General features: G+C 37.8%; 1 protein-coding gene across 3 annotated transcripts in view; it reads right to left on the bottom strand.

The window, feature by feature from the left end:
- Nucleotides 1-6,288: 6,288 nt before the first annotated feature.
- Nucleotides 6,289-25,273, bottom strand: part of LOC114296891 (putative E3 ubiquitin-protein ligase XBAT31) — a 102,432-nt gene continuing 83,447 nt past the window's right edge. For all 3 annotated transcript variants that reach the window (XM_082892055.1, XM_082892056.1, XM_082892054.1), the window contains exons 3-5: nt 10,104-10,162; nt 7,442-7,700; nt 6,289-6,997 (exon numbers count right to left, since the gene is read on the bottom strand). In XM_082892055.1, coding sequence (XP_082748181.1) covers nt 6,608-6,997; nt 7,442-7,700; nt 10,104-10,162 — 708 coding nt within the window. In that variant the 3' untranslated portion in view covers nt 6,289-6,607. The remainder of the gene's footprint in view (nt 6,998-7,441; nt 7,701-10,103; nt 10,163-25,273) is intronic.

The raw sequence follows: 25,273 nt of genomic DNA, 5'->3' as shown, positions 1-25,273 counted from the left end.
ATGAAACAATTAGTAGCCTCAGATATAATTAGTTCGTAGAACAAAATAGAGTAGGATGGAGAAAGTTCGAGGGAAACGTTCTTCTTGGGAGGTAGTAGAGAAAGTTAGAGAAAAGAAAGGGAAATAGGAAGAAAATAAAAAAAAAATAATTTTTTTTTTTTTTTTTTGGTCTTTTTGTACTCGAGAATTGTTCTTCTGTTTTATTTACGACTTATTCACCCAAAAAAAGAACGTTTGTCTCTAACTTTCTCCGTCCTTCTCCATCCTTCTCTATTTTGTTCTAGGAACTAATAAGCCACTAATTGTTTCATTAGCTTAAGGGGACAAGTTTAACTCAAACTAACCTTGCTTAGCCTCTAAGAAAGAGAATTTTCTGAGTAGTTTTAGCGTAACTATATTAGTTTAACTTAAGCACCCTATTCAGGGTTTTCTAAATCTCCTACGTGTTCAGTTCTCGAGTCCAAATGGATGAATTTGAATTCTCTTTGATTTTCTTCCGATTTCTCTTTCTTTTTCTCTAACTTTCTCTTCAACATCTCGAGAAGAGCGTTTCCCTCTATGTTTCTCCGTCCTTCTCCGTCTTCCTCTGTTTTGTTCTACGAACTAATTAGCTTAGCGCACTAATTGTTTCATTAGCTTAAGCGGCCAGGTTTAACTGAAACTATCCTTGCTTAGCTTGTAAGAAAAAGAATTTTCTAAGTAATTTTAGTTTAACGATGTTAGTTTAAGTTAAGAACCTCATTTAAGGATTTCCAAATCACCTACGTGTTCAATTCGCAAGTCCGCAAGGAAGAATTTGAAGTCCCTTTGATTTTCTTCCTATTTCTTTTTCTTTTCTCCAACTTCTCATCTACCTGTCAAGAAGAATGTTTCTCCAAAACTTTCTCCATCCTTCTCTATTTTGTCCTACGAACTAATTAGCTTTGGCCAATAATTGTTTCATTAGCTTAAGTGGCCAGGTTTAACTCAAACTAACCATGCATATCGTCTAAGAAATAGAATTTTATGAGTAATTGTAGCTTAACTATATTAGTTTAATTTAAGCACCCTATTTAATGTTTTCTAAGTCTCCTACGTGTTCAATTCTCAAGTCCAAATGGATGGATTTGATTTCTCTTCGATTTTCTTCCTATTTCTCTTCCTTTTCTCTAACTTTCTCTTCTACATCCCAAGAAGAACGTTTCTCTCTAAGTTTCTCCGTGCTTCCTCATCTTTTCTGTTTTATTCTACGAACTAATTAGCAGAGGCCACTAATTCTTTCATTAGCTTAGGTGGCCATGTGTTAACTCAAATTGACCTTGCCTAGCCTCTAAGAAAAAGAATTTTCTGAGTAATTGTAGCATAACGATATTAGTTTAACTTAGGCACCTCATTTAAGGTTTTCAAAATCACTGAAGTGTTTCAATTCTCAAATCCAAAACGATGAATTTGAATGCCCTTTGATTATCTTTCTAAAATCCCTTTCTTTTCTCCAACTTTCTCTTCTAGCTCTAAAGCAAAATGTTTCTCTCTTTTCTCCGTCCTTCTCCATCATTTTCCATTTGGTTCTTGGAACTAATTAGCTTAGGCCACTAATTCTTTCATTAGCTTATGTGGCCAAGTTTAACTCAAACTCACCTTGCTTAGCCTCTAGGAAAGAGAATTTTCTGAGTAATTGTGGCATAACGATATTAGTTGAGCTCAGGCACCTCATTCAAAGTTTTCAAAATCACGTTAGTGTTCAATTCTCAAGTCCAAAACGATGAATTTGATTGCCCTTTGACTTTCTTCCTATTTCTCTTTATTTTCTCTAACTCTCTCTTCTAAGCTCTCAAGAAGAATGTTTCTGTCTAACTTTCTCCGGCCTTCTCTATTTTGTTCTAGGAACTAATTAGCTTGGGCCACTAATTATTTCATTAGCTTAAGTGGCCATGTTTGACTCAAACTAACCTTCCTTAGCCTCCAAGAAAGAGAATTTTCAATGCATTTGTAGCATAACGATATTAGTTTAACTTAAGCCCCTCATCTAACGTTTACTAAATCACATTTGAAAAAAGATTTACTAGTCACACACTACACCTAATAAGGACTTCTCAATCAACCATTTAAAACGTGAGAGCAAATAGTACAGAAGTTTCCAAAATAGGATTTTCCAATAAATTTTTCTTTTTAAAATTATACTTATTATTTTTTAAAAAAATAAATAAATATAATTTAATGTAAATTTCAATAATTAATTAATCCAATATTTTTCATAAATAATCTTGACAAATGCACTAACAATTAAACCAATCGGATCAACAAAATGGACCACATGTCCAGATTTCTCCACGTTACTTCTTATGAAAGTTTTCAAATTTTGATATTGTTATTCCTGATTTTTACCTAGAAGCATAATTTTATTGGGATAAAAAAAAAAAAAAGAAAAAAAAAATCTGATTCTTATGGCAGCTTAATAATATCCCTTGTCGTACATGACAAGTTAATCAAGCCTCATTCATGTGAGCTTTTCAACTATATTGGTGGAACTGGATTTTCAAAAAAACAAAATTAATATGGTTCCCTTGGTCAGGGATCCATGACAATCCACCTGTTGTTGTAGATATTTATGGTCTTTCTTTCTTTTTCTCTTAAGAACATTATGCCAACATCTAACCACTTTTGTTCCCAAAAAAAAAAAAAAAAACACTTAACCACAATTTCAGTTGCTTTTTTTATTTATTTTGAATTATTTTATGAGATGAAAAGAAATTGTGTTGAGATGATTTGTGATTTTTTTTTTTTTTTTTGGTAATTAAATAGGTGATTGTAAGATAAAAAGTAATTGATTAATACGTAAGATATGACATTTTGTCTTATTAACTATTTTAATCATTTTTGTCTTGATTGATTAGTTTAGCCTCCCCCTTTATTTCCAAACAAGGCCTAATCTATAGTTTGATTTATAAGGTTTGCAAATAAATTGACTTGGAATTAGAATTCTGGGATCAAAAACGTTTTAGACCTCTAAATGAGGAGCTCTAAAGGCGGCCCCCATCTTATGATTTTATATTCAAAAATGTTTCATGCCCCCTTTTTCCTCCACCCCTTTGATCCCCTCTCTCTCTCATTGGTTATATTTCCTTTTTCTTTTTTCTTTTTTCTTTTTTTCATGCTCCTCCAATCACCACCCGCCACGTGTCTGTGGGGGTTGTGGGGGTGGTGATTAGAGAGGGTGTCTATCATACTCCATCCGTCTCAAAATATTAGTCCCTTATTCTATTTTTCATTGTCCCAAAATATTAGTCCCTCTTCAAAAATCAAGTACAAAAATAATATAAATTTCCTATTTTGCCCTTCTTTTAAATTAATAAACAATATAAAAAGTACAATTATGACATTGATATTCTCAAAAAATGTACTATCAAAATGATAATTTTGGAAAATCAACTTTTTTCAAATGTAATAATTGTACTACCAAAAAAAGTTGGATTCCCCAAAAGGGACCATTATTTTGGGACGGAGGGAGTAGCTCTTTTATATTTTGACTTGTGATTTTGTATTTTGTATTTTTATTGTTATATGTATTGACACATCACTTGAGTGGGCATTAAAGTTTCAACTCTGATACTCTTTATCATTACTGTTTTGGGATGTATGAGTTCTACATTAAAGATTTAAAGCTCGTTTTGAAACATGTTTTTTATAGTAATTTTTTAATATTTTGACTAAAATATAAGATTAAAAAAAACTAAATATGTTTTAAATGATTTTTTTAAAATTTTTTTATAAAAAATGTGCAAAAAAATAGAATAAGTAAAAAACAAAAAAATCTTTGCCTTTTTAATATGTACTGCCCTTCTGATTTTTTTAAATTACTTTGTAGAGTTTTCAAACGATTCCATAATTGAGTTCGAAGTTTAAAGAATTAAATTTAATCACACATTTCATGATTTTATTTCTTCACAATCATATACATATGTCACTACTGTTAATTAGATAGTATAAATAAAAACGTTAAATCAATTAGGAAATCTCTTGCTTTTGGCCTCTTTTTCGCAAAAAAAATTAAAAACAACTTTTTCGATTTTTTAGTTTTTTATGATCACATTATTTATTTATTTTTTATATATATTTTTCATAAAATATTAAAAAAATCAAATTTTAAATTTACCCCCAAATTGATCATTGTGAGCTCAATGCAAGTCTCTATTGAATTGTCAGCGTTCCCATAATCCATCTCTCAATGACAATCTTGACCGTATAATTCTCAATCTTGGATCCCTATGCCACGTGGACCCACATGAAAAGGCCACTGTTGCAAAAGGACCCCACATCATCACCAAGTCAATGACTTGTCCAGTCCACGTCATGGGGTTAATTGAGGGCTTCTAAGACCTTTTACATTAGTAAACTATTTTAATAAGTTAAAATTTTTGTGTTTGGCAAGATAATTAAGTTTTTTTGTAATTAGATGTAATATTTATAAGAGAAAAATTAAAATGATTATAAATTTAATGTGTCATCTTGTCTTATCAATTATTTTATTTTATTTTATTTTATTTATAAATTTTAACTCAAAAAATAAAAAAATAACCTTTGTCAAACACCCCACTGGCCCAATAGATTTTGGTTCTAGGAAAAAACACAAAAACAAAACAAACCAAACTAGTTGGTACTTTGTGGCACTCCTTTATATCAACACACCACAATCCATGACAAAAAAATAACAAAAGGACAACCATATTGGTCCCCTTCCCCCCATCATTCAAGTTAAGTGACTTATGTCTCATTTGACAACATTATTTTTTAATTTAAAACTCAAAAAATCATTAAAAAAAATCAAAAAGTCAACAACTTATATTAAAAAGTCAAAAATTTTATTTTCTCTTTACTTTTTGCACATCTTTTCGTAAAAAATCAAAAATTTATCCCAAATATATTAGTTTTTTTACATTATATTTTAGCCAAAAAATTAAAAAGTTAATAAAAAAACTTATTCTCAAACGAGGCCTCATATTTCAAGTAAATTAATCTGGACACACTCACAAAAAAATAAAAAATAAAAAATTTAACCTCGTTTGGGAACTCTCATTTTTAGCCAAAAAGTCAAAAAGTTATTAAATTAGCCAAAAAGCCAACAACCCATACCAAAAAATCAAATATTCTCTTTTCTCTTTACTTTTTACACATCTTTTCGTAAAAAGTCAAAAAGTCATCACAAAAATACTAATTTTTTTTAGCTCATATTTTAGTCAAATAGCTAAAAAGTTACTAAATTAACCTATTCCCAAACGAGACCTAATGTTTTCTAAACTCTCATTGTTCAAATTTTGTAAGAGAAGTTGAATCTCTCAACGAAACATGAAAATGTAAACTTGATTCTCTCACATAATTTGAATTGAACAAAAGTTAATTCTCAAATTTGAATTAAAATTTTAAGGGAAAGCAAGCCCCTTTCGTATATACATTGTCCAAGTAGTCCTACACAAATCAATTCTCTCAAGCAAACATTCTCGAAAGCAAACATGGTAATTCAAAAACACCACATAATTATATCCAATTAATAATAAGGGTATATAATCATTTTGTAAGAAACTAGGAATAAAATACAAAAAAAATTTAATTCAGTATAATTTTTTAAAAGTAATTACAAATACATAAAATAAATTATATTTTTAATTATTAAAATTGATAAAATTTACCATTAGTTTATAATTAATAATTTTTTTTTACAATTACATTGATCAGTAATTTCTCCAATAAAATAATTCAATGATCTCTCAACCCACATGGTAACTTTTGCCTTACTTGAGAATCTGAGATCATCTACGTCCATGTGTCAAGATCAAGTCAGAAATCAGCTAACCCCCACATCCCACCTCACTTGTCTATATGTATAATTGGAGTAGAGATGAAAAATTTTAATTTTGAAACTGCAAAAGAGTTTTAGTAATGTAATAAAGAGTGATATTCATAGGTGATGTGATGTATATCTACATTTTTATTTTTATTTTTATTTATTTTTTTCTCTTATTACGTCACTAAATCTTTTTATAGAGGTTCAAAATTATTCCTACTATCGTCATTGATATAATTGAATGAGGTACAAAATGATGGTACCCAAAATTATTGACCCAGTGGTGACTTGATCACATGGCATTCAATCCACCACCAAAAGAGGCTCATTTCCTTTTGTAATTTAATGTTTTCCTTTTCTATTAATAATTTAGAAAAAAAAAAAAATTATATAAAACAATTGAAACTTCACTCTTTCAAACCTAACCCCCATCTTTTTGACTCCTTCCAAGGGCTACAAGCAGGCAGACATTGAAGAATGCAAATTTCACTTTGAAAAGAAGTAAATAAATAGACTTCTTGTTTGTTTTGTTTAAGTAACTAACAGAGGCCCACGCTGCTTCTTCAAGCTGAAGGTAAACCAATATTACAACAATTTGACCCACACAAAACAATACTCACCAACCCAAACCTGAAAATCAATACTTATTCATTTCCCAAATCTACAATGCAAATTGAGATCTATCTATCTACCTATCTATCTATACCCCAAATGAATTGGGTCCTGGACCCCCATGGTGGTTAAAATAGACTGCCAAATGCAATTCTTGAAACCAATTTTTTCCCGGTATCAAGATTTATCCACCCACTCATTTTCAGCAGCAATCCTACCTGAGCCACGGCCTCCCATTTTACCAAATGAGCCCATTGCCGACAAGCTCTTGAAACTACTGCTTCCCTCGCTGAAGTTCTTGGACTTTCTTGACCTTCTTAGCTTCGAGGAGGTAATGTCGTGGTCAGCGTCGACATTGTTGGTCTTAACTTTGGCAACTGCTAATTTGGCAATGCTGCTCCGGCAAAATGGGCAAACTGGTGCAGTAAGGCATGTCGTGGTTGGGTTAGGCTTGTTATGACAGCATAATGCGAGCGTGCATTGCGCACACATCTGGTGACCGCAGTCTTGGACTTCAATTGTGCACACTTGATCAAAGCATATGCAGCATAGCTCGGTGTCACTCGACTGCATAAAATGGAAGCAAATGGATAAGCTGTCAAGAATAAACATTCATTTATAATAGACAATAAACCACCATTATGAAACAATTTTTGCTCGGATCAGAGCACTACAGGCAAGAAAAACATATCAAGCAAGATAAGACTTTGCACAAAAATCCACTATTAGGCTTCCATATCGACTTTCCACAAAGGCCAACGACAAAAGTCAACAAAGGAAAAAAAAAATTTTAAGTTTGAATAGTTCTGGTCAGCTTAGAAGTCTGATAAACTATTAAGAAACAAGATTTCAAATTTGAAATTTCAACCGTGTTTCATTTTTGGAATTTCTAGTGGATATTTTGTGCATATAATTCCAACATCTGAAAAAAATTCAACATTTTTGGGATTTAAATTGATTTAAAAACAAGGGTAAAAAGATTTTACCCCTTGATGAGAAGAAACAAGTTACCTCAGAAATATTGTCATCAACCCCAGTATCAGAATATGATGGAGATGGAGGCGAGAAATCTGTCCCCTTCAAAATGGTCTTTTCCCTCTCCCTGTTTGCCTCCATCAGTGCCTGTTCTAACAAAGCTTTTGCCTCTGCATTAAGCTCGCTAATGAACTTCAAAGGTGATGGCCAAACAAGAGGCTCTGCTGATGAAGGATTCAGCAACGCTGCACAAGCTACATGCTTGTGCTTTAGAGCGACCATGTATGGTATTCTCCTGCACCAGAGACATGATTGGACAAAGAGGGTTCAATTTCTCATTTTTTATAAGCATTATGTAAGAGAACAAAACTTTAGTTCATGTCGCACATCAATAAGTTGGGACAACTACCATATTCTGAATTTAAATTCTGGCTTCAGATTTTATTTATAATTATAAAATACCCTAAAGAATGTTAAATCATCACTCACTGAAATAATGATAAACACTCTGGATTTCCATGACAACGAGATTGAATTATCAGGCTCAACGGTAATAAATTGAGTAAAGGATTTTAGAGTTTTCTCATGGTGACAGTCCTTCGCTCTATATTTATTTTTGACCCTATATTTAATTTTGGTGGTAATTACACCAACATAAGGTTTCCAACAAATTTTTCCAACAAGATGTAAACAAATTGGCTTAGCTAAAATGATATGAATCCATATGTCTTGATTTTCACAATTAAGAAACAGTCTTTAAGGCCACATTTTGGGAATTTGCATTGTGGTTAATATAGTGAACAAGTCTAAGTGCACTTTTTTTTGGTTCTGCCTAGTAATGCTTACATTTTCTATGGTAGCTGTCTAGAAAATGTAAGTGTTAGATAACAATGGGTTGTAGACTGAAAGTGACATGAGAGCATCAACTTTGAAAATGAGAGCATGCATATATATAAATTTTAATTTGTAATTTTTTTCATTATTTGAGAATCAACAAATGGTTTTTCATGTATATTTTAAAAAGAAATAATAAAGAAAATTAAAGCAAAAAATATATGAAAAAATTTGTAGAGTAGCATGGCAAAATGCAAGATGTTGATTTTTTAAATCTCAGGTTCGAGTCATTTCAGGTTCAAGATGGTTTTTTTTTGGGGGGGGGGGGGATAAATATTTCAGGTTCAAAATCTTTTGAGCATTATATATTGTGCTATTGCAAGATACACAAGATCATGCAACATGTGAGCCTAGAACTCTATACCACAGAATGTACAAAACAGCTGGGTCCATCACATTGATGTTGTTTTGTGGAACATGGATAGCAGCAGGTGTACTATAGAGTGGCACAACAGATGAATCCATAGACGTGTCAGCTAAATATTCTCACAAACATCAATTCATTGTCAACCAAAAATTCTTTCTCAATTTTGCTCCTAGTAAAATCCACGAACCAGAGTATGGTCCACCACGATGGCAGATTTGGCTTATTATAGTTCCCAGCAATTGCTCTGCCGTGTTTTTTAACTGCATCAAATTTAGCAATAAACCTATTTTTGTGCAAACTACATAGAAATACAATTTGACAAAGAACAGCACGAAATAGAGGCTCTAATCCATGAAATGCCAAACCATCATTGATAAATCAGAAATGTGGGCTCAAAGGACGTTACCCTTTTTAAATCATCAAAATTAGCAAAATAGGTTGAGAGAAATTAAAAGCAATAAAGATGTTAATCACCAGCTGCCCCAAAAGTTTAACCGGTTAATGATGATCCCTCACAATTTGAACTGAATAGGGTGCACAAAAACAAACAAAACATAATAAAATAGACACTAACAATCACATATAACAAGACTTGACACCTCCAATAAACAAAGCTCCAATATTAGGTTACATTAATGCTTGCACCAAAAGCTTTTGCTGTCAGGAAAAGGGACCATATATATATATATATATCAAGCTCTCAAAAAAAACAGTGCATCACAAACTCATGGGCAATTTTGAATCCTCAAAAACCATATCTACTGGTTATCACTTGACGTGATTGTAAAATACAATTTGTTTGGTAAGGCTCCTTAAAGTATTGGAGGTCCAAGTTAACATTAAATGTGCATTATATGAGATAAAAGCACACCAATGTTAATTTGGATTGCTAAAAAATCACAGAAAGTGGAAAGCTGTGTATATAAGCAAAAAGTGAAAAGTGGAAAGTTGGGGAAGCAAAGATGGACCCTATTGATAGCTCACATAAACATGTCCTTAGCAGTGACTGAGAACTCCATTCAGTTTCAACAATAAGAAGAATCTCAAGGCATGATGTGTGCATCATACACTCCTCAAACTTCTAGAAATGCACATTTAAAAAATAAAAAAAAAAAAAGCAAACAAACAAACAAAATAAAACAAAAATTGCGTATGCATGTTACAGTTTTAAGGCACCCACATCTTTGATAAAATTAAGTTTATGCTCAAGGACACCCTATTCTAAATTTCAGTCATCTGCATTTTGTATAGAAAGTACATGTCCAAGACACACCAATTTCAAATTTTCTGTCGAATGTACTGAAACACGGGTGTCATACATGTCAAAGTCAATATTTTTTATGGTGGCAGTAATACATGAGGGAAAGCAACCCAAAAAAAAATTTGTTGAGTGCAAGTTTATTGTTCTTCATCATTAACATCAGTTAAAGCACTTACGTAGTAACAACAGCAGGAAGCCCCTCAGGAATAGCTGCAACTGCAAGAGCAACTGCAATCTAGATGGGTAATGTAAATTAGGTAAGAGAAAGTAGAATTCACTACTCGGCATGAAAATATAATGAAACAAAAGCTGAGAAACATATACCAAGGTCAAAAGAAAGAAAATAATAGCATAAAAATTGCCATATGCACAAAATAGATATGAGTTAGAATCTGAATGACTATCCTTTCATAAAATCAGATGAAATGTACTGATTCTACACAGCTAAGAGCCTAAGACAAATTCTGTAAAATGTAACTAGGAGCATGAGTACAATGACAGAAAATGATAAAATCAATGACCATAATTTCAAATGACTGCACGTGAAAAAGTGCAACTATAGAAGAATAAATTAGATGCCAATAAAGCCAGATTGGTATTTAAGCAAATGAAGATGTGGATCTTGAAAGGTGTAATGCTAAACACATACCAAGTTAACATGAAAATCATAGGAACAACTGAAAGAACAGCTACATTTATAGATGACCACATCCGTTGTACTTGGTCATGCAAACTTTCAGTATTTATGTTTACTTTTTCCACCATTTAATAAAGCTTGTAAGGCTCATAAATTTCAATGTGATGTTTGTGAGTTAGCTAAACATTCTCATACTATTTATATTCCTCATACGTCTTGTGCCCCTTGTGTATTTGATCTTATTCATTCTGATGTTTGAGAGCCTTCACCTATTCCCGCCTTTTCTGGCCATAGGTATTATGTGACCTAAATGACCCACACCCGTTGTACTCGGGTTTATCTCATTACAAGTAAATCTGGTGTTTTTCCTATATTTGTTCAGTTTCTTCAGATGGTTAAAACTCAGTTTCACACTGTTGTTTGAAATATATGATCTAATAATGGTGGGGAATACATCTCCAATGCTTTTCATTCCCATCTTAATCAGTCTAGTATACTTCAACAACTTACTTGCCCCAGTACTCCTGAACAAAATGGGATTGCTGAACGCAAAAACTGTCACATAATGTATGTGGTTCGTTGTCTTCTTCAGGACATGAATGTTCCTAAGTCTTATTGGCATAATGCAATCCTTGCCACATTGCATCTGCACTCCTAGTCGTGTTTTCCAAGGTCTTGCTCCTCTTCAAGTCTTACATCCTACCAGGACTCTTTTTCCTCTCTTACCTTAGCTTTTTGGGTGTACTTGTTTTGTCCAAAACAGAAGTCCTACTTGAACTAAGTTGGATGACAAGGCCATTAGGAGTATCTTGTTAGGGTATTCCACCATGTCAAAAGGGTATCTATGTTATGATCCTAGCCCTTGTAGGTACTATTGTTACACCATGAGAAGGACCCTTTTTTTAGTACTTACACTTCTATGCAGGATTCCTCTATCACTCCTATCCCATTGGAGGATTCTTGTGTTCGGCCTCTTCCCATTTGTGATGAGGTTGAGGTTGGCTCTAATGAGGTTCCTCCTCCTTCTCCTCCTCCATTGCAAGTATTCTCATCGTTCTCATCCACTGCCAACAGCCTCTCCAATAAGTGAGTTAGGTAATTCTTCCCTTATGGTTCGTGCTCCTCGTGAATCGTTTTGGTTATCTTAGCAATACTAATCATCCGATTTCTCAATATCTTTCTTATGATAGTGTTTCACCTGCTTATCATTCCTTCCTTGGCAAGCTCAAGTTAGAAACTATTTCTCGTTCTGTGTCAGAAGCTCTACAGAATCCCAATTAAGTAGCTGCTGCGCAAACCGAGATGACAGCTTTGGAATAGAATCAGACCTGGCAACTTGTCTCTCTCTTATCTGGCGAGAAGACTGTTGGTTGCAAATGGGTATTCAATATTAAGTATCTTGCACATGGCATTGTGGACAGCTACAGCGCGGCTTCTTGCCAAGGGGTTTACTTAGGTTCTTGGCAATGATTTTGGGGCTACTTTTGCACTAGTTGCCAAGCTTACCGTTGTTCGTCTTCTTATTTCCCTAGCTGCCTCTCATTATTGGCATTTTTCACCAGCTAGATGTCAAGAATGCATTTCTTCATGGGGACTTACTTGAGACTATTTCCCCAATTTTTTAGTAGAGGGGAGTGTGTGGGAAAAGTTCGTCGACTGCACAAGTCTTTATATGGGCTTAAATAGTCTTTTCGAGCTTGGTTCAACCGTTTTAGCTCTGTCATTTTATCCATGGGGTATGTTCAGTGCCACTCAAATCATACATGCTTTATTCACCGGAATTCCACTGTTCAGTGTATTATTCTGCTTGTGTATGTTGATTATATCATCCTCACACGTAATGATTCAGTTGGCATAGCACAAGTCAAGAGGGATATGAGTCAGGCATTTGATATTAAGGATCTGAGTCCTCTCAAATATTTTCTGGATAGTGATGTTGCTCACTCTCGTCAGCGGATTTTATTGTCCCAAATGAAGTACATTCTTAATCTTCTTCAAGACACCCGTATGCTGGGATGCAAACCTAATATGCTTCTACTCCTATGGATCCTAACCTCAAGCTTACATCAAGAGTCTGGTGAGTTACTGAAGGATCCAAGCACATATCAACACCTTGTTGGCCGTCTCATTTATTTTACTAACCTGATTTGACTTGCGGTTAGTGCTACAAGTCAATTTATACATGCACAGCTTCTTGATGTTCATCACATTTTGCGATATTCGAAGACTTCTCCTGGTTTGGGGTTATTTTCACAACTGGTATTCAATTAGGGCTCTCGTGTTTTCACTAATGCAGACTATGCAAGGTCTAGAACTGATAAACATTCCACGTCTGGCTTCTGTATTTTTTATGGTGATCATCTAATACCATGGAAAAGTAATAAACAAACAATTGTGTATAGATCTTCTACTGAAGCTGAGTATCAGGCAATGGCGCAACGTATATTCGAGGTTCTATGACTCCACTCTATTCTTACAGAGTTGGGGTTGGAGGAGGTTGCCCCCTCCTCTTTGTTTTGTGACAACAAATCAGCCATTATGTTATCCTTTTATTCACTACTGCATGAGGGGACTAAACATATAGAGGTTGACATATATTTCATTCGAGTCATTCGAGAAAAGGATCGGATTGGTATTGTGAGTCCATCCTTCATCTCCTCTTCTAAACAGCTAGCTGAAATCACAGGAAATTAGGTAATATTCCTATATTTTTTTATTCCTCTTGATTTATTTCCTATTTTGTATATATTCTCCATCAATATAAATATATAGGCTGGTCTCTGTTCTAGACAAGCCATTCAACTCTATTCTTCTTATACATGCTAACAAAACTTATGTTTCTGGTCATGCAACATTTAAACAAGGGACACCTGACCAAAAATCAGTCTTCTTTTTCCTCCAATTGGGGACAAATTTTCTCCTTTTGCATATTTAAGTATAATACTTAGGATTTTTAAAGTTCAAGAAGAATATGAAAACCCTTCTTAGATGCCTTGTTTTTCAATACCACGGTTGATGGAACATCACCAGGAATTGCATTAAGATCCCCATGTAGATGTACCTTCCCATGTAACTTGACATTTCCTTACAACTAACTTTGTCAATAGCAGTCTGGATTCTAAAGAGGACGGCTAATTGTAATCTCTCATGGAATGTTTCTCCTATTGATCCAGTGTCTTCCAAGTCTAAAGCATAGAACCCACCTTATTAATTGACTGCAGACCCAACAATTCTATAGCTAAGGATTTACATAAAATCCCCTTTATAAGGTGACTGATGACAAGAACCATTGAACATGGTTGTCTGAATCGTACGATTCGCGATATGATTCGTACGATTCAATACAATTTCTGCTTAGGACAATACAAATCGCACCTTGGAATCGGAAAATTGAAATTCGAACTCTAAATCGTTTGAATCTGTCAGAATCACCGATGCACCCAATTCTAAACAATTCAGATTTCATTTTTTGATGTCTGAAACGAAATCGTTTGACATCTTTTAACCAGAAAAAAGAAAAAGAAAAGAAAAGATCAATACATGTTGAAGATCAAGCTATGGCTTGTGAAGAGAGGAATCGAAAAAAGAAGAGGAAAGAACCTGCCATTGACAAAATCAAGCAGCAATTTTGCTTCTTCATACCCAAAATCTAAAGGAATGTAAAGAAATCAAACTAGGGATTCTCGGTACTCTCCCATGCTCATCTTCTCTCCTTCGTTACCTAAAAGTTGTGTGGGGCAAGTTTTTGTTGCCTACCTCGTCTCTTTGTGGGTCTCCGTAATCCTTTAATAATATTATATAGCTACATATCTATATTACATTATGTAGTTATACACACGTACGCTTTAATAAATAATATCTATATAGTACAATATATTTTATATAAATTATATACTATTACTTTATATAAATTATATATATTTAATAATTAAATTACAAAATAAGTAATTAAATTATATATTTTATACTCCCTCTGTCCCATTTTGTTGGTCCATTATTTCTTTTTCTTTTTTTTGTCCCAAAATATATGTCCACTTTGAAAAGTCAAAGACTTTAATTTTGAAAGTTTCGAAAAAGTAATTGTAAAGTTTCGAAAATTACCCCTTCTAAAGTAATCATATACAATGGAGACCAACAGAGGCAGCAGTGAAGAGATGCGATACAGTGACAGTAGATAGGAGTGTTAGGGAAAGGGGTAGACCTAGATTGACGTGGACTAGTGTAGTAAATAGAGATGCAAACCTCCTTAATTTCGCTAATGAAATGGCCTTAGATTGAGTCCAGTGAAGAAAAATTATTCATGCAACCGACCCCATTTGATGGGACTTAAAACTTGATTTCGTTTGCTTTGGTTTGGTTTGGACTATCAATATGGGAAGGAGGGAGTAATTAATTATAAATACAATATATTTTAAGTAAATTATATATTATATATAACATTATAGTGGTTCATAAATTTATATTAGATTATTATTTTTTTCATTTTAATCACTATATTTGTGATTTTATATGTATATAAATGTATATATATATTCAAATATAGATATATATATATATATATATAATGATGTGAAAGATTCATGATTCGATTCGATTCAAAATTAATTTTTTTGAGAAATTGATTAACGATTCGATTTGCAATTTGACAACCATGCCGGTGAATAATAATCTCATTCAACCACCCTAACATATGAATCACCCTCAACCAGAAAAAGTTCTTCTTTCAGGCTTGGCAAGAAGGCATTAATCTCTCGCCTCGATTGCTGTCATTGCCCTTCACCTTCCAACGTGCTCATCCCTCCAGAAATAAAGGCTATCTAGAAACAATTAACAATAACAACACTGTACTAACATATTCAGAAGGGGGAGGGGGATGGATAAAGTTTCCACTAAAGGTGCCAAAAGGGAACAACCTATGTACACTAGGAGTATACAAGTTGGACAAAAAGCCATCAATAAAATTTAGCTCCTATGAAATCGACCAAGGAAACAGAAGTTCAAAATACTCTCTAAGCCAGCCGTGAAAATTATGAAAACAATGAGATCATATTTCAATGGTTTTACCTCCTCACATAGGTGTGCAACTTGGCCCAAAAGCTGTTAAAAGAAAGAAAGATGTTACTGTAAAAGGACTCAATGGTTCAATGAAAAGTACCAAGGTTGGACAATCACTTGGAGGCAGTATCATCATAAATATGAAGTATGAACATCCATATCTTCAGCTTCAGAATATCTTTCAGAGTAAAAGAAAGGCATCTAGCGCCCCCCCAACCAAAGTATTTCCAAACATCGCACCTCAAGACAGTGATTGTATTCAAAAAATTAAATTGTTCCCCCCACCATCAAAGTATTTCCAAACATCACACCTCAAGACAGTGATTGTATTCAAAAAATTAAATTAAATTAAATTGTTCAAAACAACCAAGTCATCATATTAGCGTAGGATACAACCTCAATAGAAAAATACTAAAAACATATAGATATATATGGGTCCTGCTAATGACAGCCCAAGGGCTGTCAAAAAGCACCACAAAATGCCAAAATATTTATAATCCCAATACACTTTTCATATGTCCCAAAACACTTATACACATTTCAATACACTTTTTACACACTGTTTACCATAAGGGCTGTTTCTAGTAAGCCATCGGGGGCCAAAATCAAGTAACAGTCGCAAGAAGGGCTGGGAATACATCAAACACCTCGGGAGTAACCAGCGTGAGTTGTGAAACTTACGGAACTAGCACGGAACTTCCGGTTTGAAAACTAAGTTGGAAAAAGACACTTTCTTCACACTTAAGCTTGGAAATAGGACATCGGGGGGCCAAAACAGTGTAACAGTCACGAGAAGGACCGGGAGATGCCCCAAACACCTCGGGAGGGTCCAAGGTAAGTTGTGGAGACTTACGGAACTAGCACGGGACTCTCGGTTTGGGAACTAAATCGAAAAATGAACTTTTTTCACACTTCAACTCGAAAATAAGCCGTTGGGGGCCCAAATCGTGTAACAGTCACGAGAAGGCCCGGGGAACACATCAAACACCTCGGGAGGGACCAATGTAAGCTGTCAGAACTTACGGAACTAGCACGGGACTCCCAGTTTGAAAACTAAGTCCGAAATGGCACTTTTCTCGCACTTAAGCTTGAAAATAGTCCATCGAGGGGCCAAAATCGTGTAACAGTCAAGGGAAGGTCCGGGAACACCTCAAACACCTAAGGAGGGACCAACGTGAGTTGTGGAAACTTACGGAACTTGCATGGGACTCCCGGTTTGAAAACTAAGTCAAAAAATGCACTTCTTAAACACCTAAGTTTGAAAATAGGCCATCTGTGTGCCAAGTTTCGTGCCAAACCGACGACGTTTGGTATTTCGGGGCGTCCACACCTCGAATTCAATTTTCATAAGGAACTACTTTTGCCTAGAGCGAAATCCGGCTCTAACTCCAAAATCGGGAACCCAATTGGAGTCCTGTCATCTCCTACAAGTTTCTCGTGCTTAGGCGGTCTTGTGTGCCAGGTTTCGGGCGAAACAGACGTCTTTTGGCAATTTCGGGGCGTCAACACCTCGAATTCAAGTTTCTTAAGGAACTAGTTTGCCTAGAGTGAAATCCGTCTCTAACTCCCAAACCGGGAACCCCATTGGAGTACCGTTTTCTCCCACAAGTCCCTCGTGCCTAGGTGGTCGTGTGTGTTAAGTTTCATGTCAAGCCGACGCCGTTTGGTAATTATGGGGCGTCAACACCTTAAATTCAAATTTCTTAAGGAACTAGCTTGCCTAGACCGAAATCCGGCTATAACTCCCAAACCGGGAACCCGATTCGAGCCCCGTCTTCTCCTACAAGTCTCTCGTGCCTAGGCAGTTGTGTGTGCCAAGTTTCTTGCCAAACCGACGCCGTTTGGCAATTTTGGGGCGTCAACACCTCGAATTTAAATATCTTAAGGGACCAAATTGTCTAGACCGAAATCTGGCTCTTACTCCCAAACCGGGAACCCGATTGGAGCCCCGTCTTCTCCCACAAGTCTCTCGTCTTTAGGCGGTCATGTGTGCCCAGTTTTGTGCCAAACCGACGGCGTTTGGTATTTTGGGGCGTCAACACCTCGAATTCAAATTTCTCGAGGAACTACTTTTGCCTAGAGTGAAATCCGGCTTTAACTCACAAACCGGGAACCCGATTGGAGCCGTGTCTTCTCTCAAAACTCTATCGTGTTTAGGCGGTCATGTGTAAGAACCCACATTTTATGTCTTAATCATGTTCATGAGCATATGTATGATTATGGTTTGTTAGGCTTGCATGTGTATGTTCGTGACTTGTCCTGCTTAGGTGAGTGAGATCCATGCCTTGATTTGATACCTTTGTGATTTGTTTAAGTGTTATGTGCTGCCCAAGTTGTGATTAGCCGACGTTATTCCAAGCCTAGGTTATGTATGCCTAGATCATTCCAAGCCGAGGTCATCCTCAGCCTAGAAGTGTCTTGGAACCCCTTGTTGACCTCCGTCCTTACCTTGCCACATTAGCCGAGATGTTACCTTGCACCCAAGTGATCTCGTCCTGGAGTGGTATGACCTAGGCCGAGGTGTGGCGCATCTAGGCCAAGATGCGGCACAGCTTAGTCAAGCGTTGTCCTTCCTAGCCGAGGTCATTGTCACCTTAGTTGCCGAAGTCCTTTTGTTAGCCGACGTCATTGCCTCGTCAGAAAGCCCATACCACTTTACTTGTTGAACACCCTTCCACCATGCTTTGTCTGGCCTGTCAGCCACCTTTTCAGGGAAAACCCAACCAGTCGCCGCCACGTGTCTCAGCAGAAGGATTAAGCCCAGAACCGAGTGAGAACACTCATCATTTGGTATCTTAACTTTGCCTTTTAGAGAGAGAAGCTCTAGGAGGAAGAAGGAGTTTTAGAGTGAGAAGTAAGTCTTCAAGCTTAATTCCTTGAGATCGAACCGTTAGATTCGTGTTCTAAGGTTAGATTCTTGATCCGCTCTTGTTGTTCTATATGTTTATGATATTGCATTGCATGATTGAATATGATTTGTAAGCCATGCATCGTTTTGAAATTCGGTTTTAGAAAGAGAAAATGACATTCATGTGTTCTTCAAGAAAGTCATGTTTTGATCCGAAAGCTTTTTGCCTAGACTCATGTTTTGTGTTTGTTCTTGCATGATTTTCAACTATGGGTACCCAGGTCCATGTTTTCAACTCCTAGCATGAAAATCCCAGATTTGTGATAACAGATTGTGATTGAACATTCATATTTTTCATGTTTTCGCACCCATGTTCTTCATGTTCATCAGCAGAGGGAAACCCAGAATTTCCCGACCTCTTTCTCTTGCATGTGGCCCTCAGGGACACACCTCGGCAAGGAGGTGTGGAACCTCGGCCTAGACCTGGTTAGTGCCCAGCATGTTTTCCGAAATCATTTGTATACATATAAAGCTTGTTTGAAAATGCATTCAATGGGCCTTGCCATGTGTTTGTAGGACTTGGACTTGTCTCGATTCCGACGTTGAAGAGCTATGTGAGTGGTATTTTTAATAAAGCTATGTTTAACTTGTTTTGATGAATCTCGTTTCGCTTTGTTTAACGAAAAGTATTTGATTTAGCATGATGCCTATCCCTATTTGTATATCAACCACTATCTTGTTTTGATGACATGTCTTGAAAGTCCTTAGTTGCAGGGGACTATAATGCAACTGCACTCTTGTCTTGAAAGTCCTTAGTTGCAGGGGACTATAATGCAACTGCACTCTTGTCTTGAAAGTCCTTAGTTGCAGGGGACTATAATGCAACTGCACTCTTGTCTTGATATGTCATCGCACTTGTAATATGTAGATGTTATTAACATCCAAGGGATTTGAAAGACCGGCAATGAACTTGATTTTCCCTTTGATTGTAAAGTATGCTATGTATTGTTTTGAAGGGAATCTTGGATATCAATCATGCAAAACCTTTATTTCTAATATCATTCACTGAGTATCCAAACTCACCCTCTCTATATATATGTAGGTGATGAGCAAGAAGGCATTGAGGCCTAGATGTGTTGCCGACGTGTTGTGAATGCTGTGCCGACGTGTTTTGGACTTGCATTTTGTGACATCTTGAAGATCATGCTTCTTAGCTTTGTGTCATGTGTAATTTGTATATGTCGGCTTGAGAAGCCTTTTGGTCAAGATGTATTTTGTAACTCATTTCCTTATTGTATCCAAGTTGTAAGACCTTGTACAAATGCATGTCATTTCATTGGACTTAAGCACGGCTCTTATGGACTATTTAAATTCTGTATATGTATACATGTTGCTTCCGCACTCGTAAGCCCCATATCTATACTCTGATTGTGTGTGATTCTTGTAAGTCGGCCTTCGGTAATCTCGGATTACTGGCCATCACGGCACCAAACTACTAGGGGCGGTTTGGGGGCGTGACAGATTGGTATCAGAGCACAAGTTCCTTATAGTACGTTAATCACACACCTTGAGTCCTAAAGAGCGTAGGATTTCCCTTAGAATGATGATAGGATTGCATCATATTGCTTGCTACTTGACAAGGTGTGCATCATCTCGGCGTGAACCTTTTGTTACATCAGCATGATCATATTCTCTTGCATACATGTTCCTTTGTTCATTCTGTTTAAGTGTCACACCCTGCATACTCCCAGCATCATGAGGAGAGGTAGACCTCCAGTTGGCCGAGATCATTCCGAGGATAGGTTGGAGAGACTGGAAAGGTTAGTCGAAGGCTTGGTTCGTGAGCTGAGACAACCGAGACCGCAGGATACTGGTACCACCTCTACCCAGGCCGAGCAGACCAATGGCCGATATGCAGCTCCGCCTCCACCCCCTCCAGCACCGCAAGTGCCTCCGCAACCAGCTTTGTATGGGAATGACACGATAACCTTGATCAGAGAATTCAAGAAAATGAAACCGCCAAGATTCCAAGGGGGCATAGAACCAATGAAAGCCGAGGCGTGGGTTTTAGAAATGGAGAAGCTGTTTGAAATTTTCCCCAGTACAGACGGTCAGAAGGTATCCCTGGCAGCGTTCACGTTAGACGACGACGCCCGCAGGTGGTGGATGATGGTTCGCGAAAGTAATCCGTGTTTGACTTGGGCCAGATTTCTGGAGTTGTTCTACAACAAACATTTTCCCCTTAGCGTCCGAGACCGAAAGACCACGGAGTTCCAGAATCTGACACAGGGGAACAAGACAGTGGCAGAGTATGACCGTGCCTTTACTGAATTGGCGAGGTATGCGCCTCACATGGTTGATGACGACTACCGGAAGGCGAGAAAGTTTGAAAGTGGGTTGCGTGGACCGATACAAGACCGCGTCAACATGCTCAATATGCCGACATACGCCGGAGTACTAGACAAGGCTATCTTAGCTGAAGCTAATTTGAACCGATACCAGAGTTCGAGTGAGGGCCAGAGAAAGAGACAGAATTATGACAATCGCCGAGTTCCATTCAATGCCAAGAAGAAGGTGAATGTGGACAGTTCCAGCAACTCAAATCAGGATGGTAATGCTAAGCCGTTGTGTACGAGTTGTGGGAAGCTACATTTTGGAGTCTGCCGTTGGGCGACAGGGGTTTGCTATGAGTGTGGCGAGATAGGCCATCGCGTGAAAGACTGCCCGAAAGCAAGGACCGATGATGGGAAGAGGAATGGAAGCACCTCGGGCTCTGCACAGAAGAATAACATCGGGGGGATACAGGCGAGGCAGGGCAGGGTTTTCGCATTAGTGCCAGGAGACGCCCAGAATACTGAAGCAGTGGTGTCAGGTACCATTTCAATTTGTTCTCAAGATGCATATGTATTGATTGATTCGGGTTCTACGCATTCATTTGTATCTACCTTATTCGCCGAGAAGTTGGGTAGGGAATTAGAACCCCTTGATTATGTATTATCTGTGTCTACTCCATCTGGGAGAAATATGATTGTCGCATCCATTTATAGGGCGTGTGTTGTTATGATTGAGGGAGTAAAGTTGTTAATCGATTTAATGCCCTTGAGCATGACTCATTTCGATGTCATATTGGGGATGGATTGGTTAGTAGCGAATCATGCATCCATTAATTGTGTTACTAAGAGCGTCACATTGAAGACCCCAGATCTAGCCGAGGTCATTTTCCAGGGTAAAGGAGTAGTACCCCCACCTTACTTAATTTCATCCATGAAAGCCTACAAGTTGATCCAAAAAGGGTGTCAGGGTTATTTGTGCAGTATACTAAGTGATTTGAATGGAAGTATGAACATACCTGTTGTTGAAGAATTTCCCGACGTCTTTCCAAAAGAGCTGCCTGGCCACCTAGTCGATAGGGAAATAGAATTTGCTGTGAATATCGTGTCGGGAACACAACCTATCTCCAAAACCCCCTACAGAATGGCCCCAGCCGAACTGAGAGAACTAAAATCGCAATTACAAGAACTGTTGGATAAAGGATTTGTCAGGCCGAGCACTTCACCGTGGGGAGCACCCGTTCTGTTTGTTAAGAAAAAGGATGGCACACTTCGCCTTTGCATCGACTACAGGGAACTTAACAAGGTGACCATTACGAACAAGTACCCTTTGCCTAGGATTGATGATTTACTCGATCAACTACGAGGAGCACGAGTCTTTTCCAAGATCGACCTTAGGTCGGGCTACCATCAGTTGAAGGTTAAGGCCGAAGATATTGAGAAGACTGCCTTTCGGACAAGATATGGTCACTACGAGTTTTTGGTAATGCCTTTCGGAGTGACCAATGCCCCAGCAGCATTCATGGACTTGATGAACAGAGTCTTTAAGCCGTATCTAGACGAGTTCGTGGTCGTTTTCATCGACGACATACTGATCTATTCCAAGAGTACGAGTGAACACGGGAATCATCTGAGGCTTGCCCTCCAAATCTTGAGAGACAAGGAGTTGTACGCCAAGTTGAGTAAATGTGAGTTTTGGCTTTCCAGCATCTCATTCTTAGGGCATGTGATTAATGAAGATGGTATATCAGTTGACCCCAGTAAGATTGAAGCCATTGTGAATTGGCCAGCGCCGACCAACGTGACCGAGGTTCGTAGTTTTCTGGGTTTGGATTACAGGAAGTTTGTGAAGGATTTCTCGAGGATTGCAGTGCCATTGACACAACTAACCAAGAAGGGAGCAGCTTATGAATGGACTAATGATAGAGAATCAGCCTTTCAGGAATTGAAGACAAAGCTAGTCACAGCACCAGTTCTGGTACTACCATCAGCTAATGAGGAATTTCAGATTTACAGTGATGCTTCACATAAGGGTTTAGGTTGCGTGTTAATGCAAGGAGGTAAAGTCATAGCGTACGCGTCTCGTCAATTGAAGCCCAACGAAAAGAACTATCCTACCCATCATTTGGAGCTGGCTGCCGTAGTCTTTGCTTTGAAGATATGGCGTCATCACTTGTATGGAACATCTTGTCAAGTTTTCACCGACCACAAAAGCCTGAAGTATTTGTTCACTCAGAAAGAGCTAAATATGAGGCAGAGAAGATGGCTCGAGCTGTTGAAGGACTATGACATGAAGATTCAGTACCACCCAGGAAAGGCAAATTCCGTGGCCGACGCATTAAGCAGGAAACTAGTTGGAGGTTTGGCGTGTCTGGCAACGATCTCAGCGGAACCGACCATCGTTGAGGAAGTGAAGACCAGGCAGGTGGAAGATAAGTCCCTAAAAAGGATAATTGATGAATTCGTCTCCAAGCCGAGGCCAGGATATACAGTGGAAAACCAGGTGCTTAAGTTTGAAGGGAGATTGTGTGTAGCCGACCTGCCAGAGTTGAAAAGGAAGATTTTACGAGAGGCCCATAGCTCCAAGTTTGCCATTCATCCAGGGAGCACTAAGATGTATCAAGACGTAAAACGGACTTTTTGGTGGCCAAACATGAAAAGAGAAATAGCAGAGTTTGTATATCAGTGTCTGTGTTGCCAGCAAGTGAAGGCAGAACACCAGAGGCCGGCAGGACTCCTTCAGCCTTTGTCAATTCCTGAGTGGAAGTGGGAACACATCTCCATGGATTTCGTAGTAGGTTTGCCGAGGACGCAGAAAGGCATGAACTCGATTTGGGTTATAGCTGATAGATTTACTAAGTCAGCACACTTTTTACCTGTCAAGACAACGTTCAATGCCGACCGACTTGCCGAACTGTACATAAATGAAATCGTTAGACTTCATGGCGTACCGATGTCCATTGTTTCAGACCGGGATCCGAAATTCGTTTCTAGATTCTGGCAGAGTCTACAAGGAGCCTTGGGAACGGAGTTGAGATTTAGCACAGCCTTTCACCCCCAGACTGACGGACAAACGGAAAGAATGATCCAGACACTCGAAGACATGCTCAGACTGTGCGTGTTGGACTTCCAAGGGAGTTGGGAATCACATTTGCCATTAGTGGAGTTCGCGTACAACAACAGTTATCAAGCCAGCATAGGCATGGCGCCGTATGAAGCTTTGTATGGAAGGAAGTGCAGATCGCCGATATGTTGGACTGAAGTAGGAGACAAAGCTCTAATTGGCCCTGAGATGGTTCAAATGACAACTGAAAAGATTAAACTCATTCAGCAGAGGATTAAAACCGCACAGAGTCGACAGAAGAGTTATGCCGACCAGAGAAGGAGGGAGTTAGAATTTGAAATTGGGGATCATGTATTTTTGAAGGTCTCGCCGATGACAGGAGTTTCGAGATTTGGGAAGAAGGGTAAACTTGCACCCCGATACATTGGGCCATTTGAAATTCTCGAGAGGGTTAACACCGTTGCTTACAGACTTGCTTTGCCACCCGATTTAAGTCAGGTCCATAGCGTGTTCCATGTTTCGATGTTGAGGAAATATATCCGAGACCCACTGCATGTGATAGATTATTCCGGGATTGCAGTTAATGAAGATCTAGGCTATGAAGAGAAACCGATGAGAATTATTGACAGACAAGTAAGACAGTTGAGAAACAAGTCGATATCGATGGTAAAAATCGAATGGGTGAAGCATTATGGCAAGGAGGCCACGTGGGAAAAAGAAGAAGAAATGAAAATCTGTTATCCAGAGTTATTCGTAGGGCAAGGTAACCTAAGTTTGGGGACCAAACTTCTTTAAGGAGGGTAGACTGTAAGAACCCACATTTTATGTCTTAATCATGTTCATGAGCATATGTATGATTATGGTTTGTTAGGCTTGCATGTGTATGTTCGTGACTTGTCCTGCTTAGGTGAGTGAGATCCATGCCTTGATTTGATACCTTTGTGATTTGTTTAAGTGTTATGTGCTGCCCAAGTTGTGATTAGCCGACGTTATTCCAAGCCTAGGTTACGTATGCCTAGATCATTCCAAGCCGAGGTCATCCTCAGCCTAGAAGTGTCTTGGAACCCCTTGTTGACCTCCGTCCTTACCTTGCCACATTAGCCGAGATGTTACCTTGCACCCAAGTGATCTCGTCCTGGAGTGGTATGACCTAGGCCGAGGTGTGGCGCATCTAGGCCAAGATGCGGCACAGCTTAGTCAAGCGTTGTCCTTCCTAGCCGAGGTCATTGTCACCTTAGTTGCCGAAGTCCTTTTGTTAGCCGACGTCATTGCCTCGTCAGAAAGCCCATACCACTTTACTTGTTGAACACCCTTCCACCATGCTTTGTCTGGCCTGTCAGCCACCTTTTCAGGGAAAACCCAACCAGTCGCCGCCACGTGTCTCAGCAGAAGGATTAAGCCCAGAACCGAGT

This window comes from Camellia sinensis, chromosome 10 (assembly GCF_055761805.1).
Source record: "Camellia sinensis isolate YWXY chromosome 10, ASM5576180v1, whole genome shotgun sequence".
NCBI lineage: Eukaryota > Viridiplantae > Streptophyta > Magnoliopsida > Ericales > Theaceae > Camellia > Camellia sinensis.
This window is presented reverse-complemented; position numbering and strand designations above follow the sequence as displayed.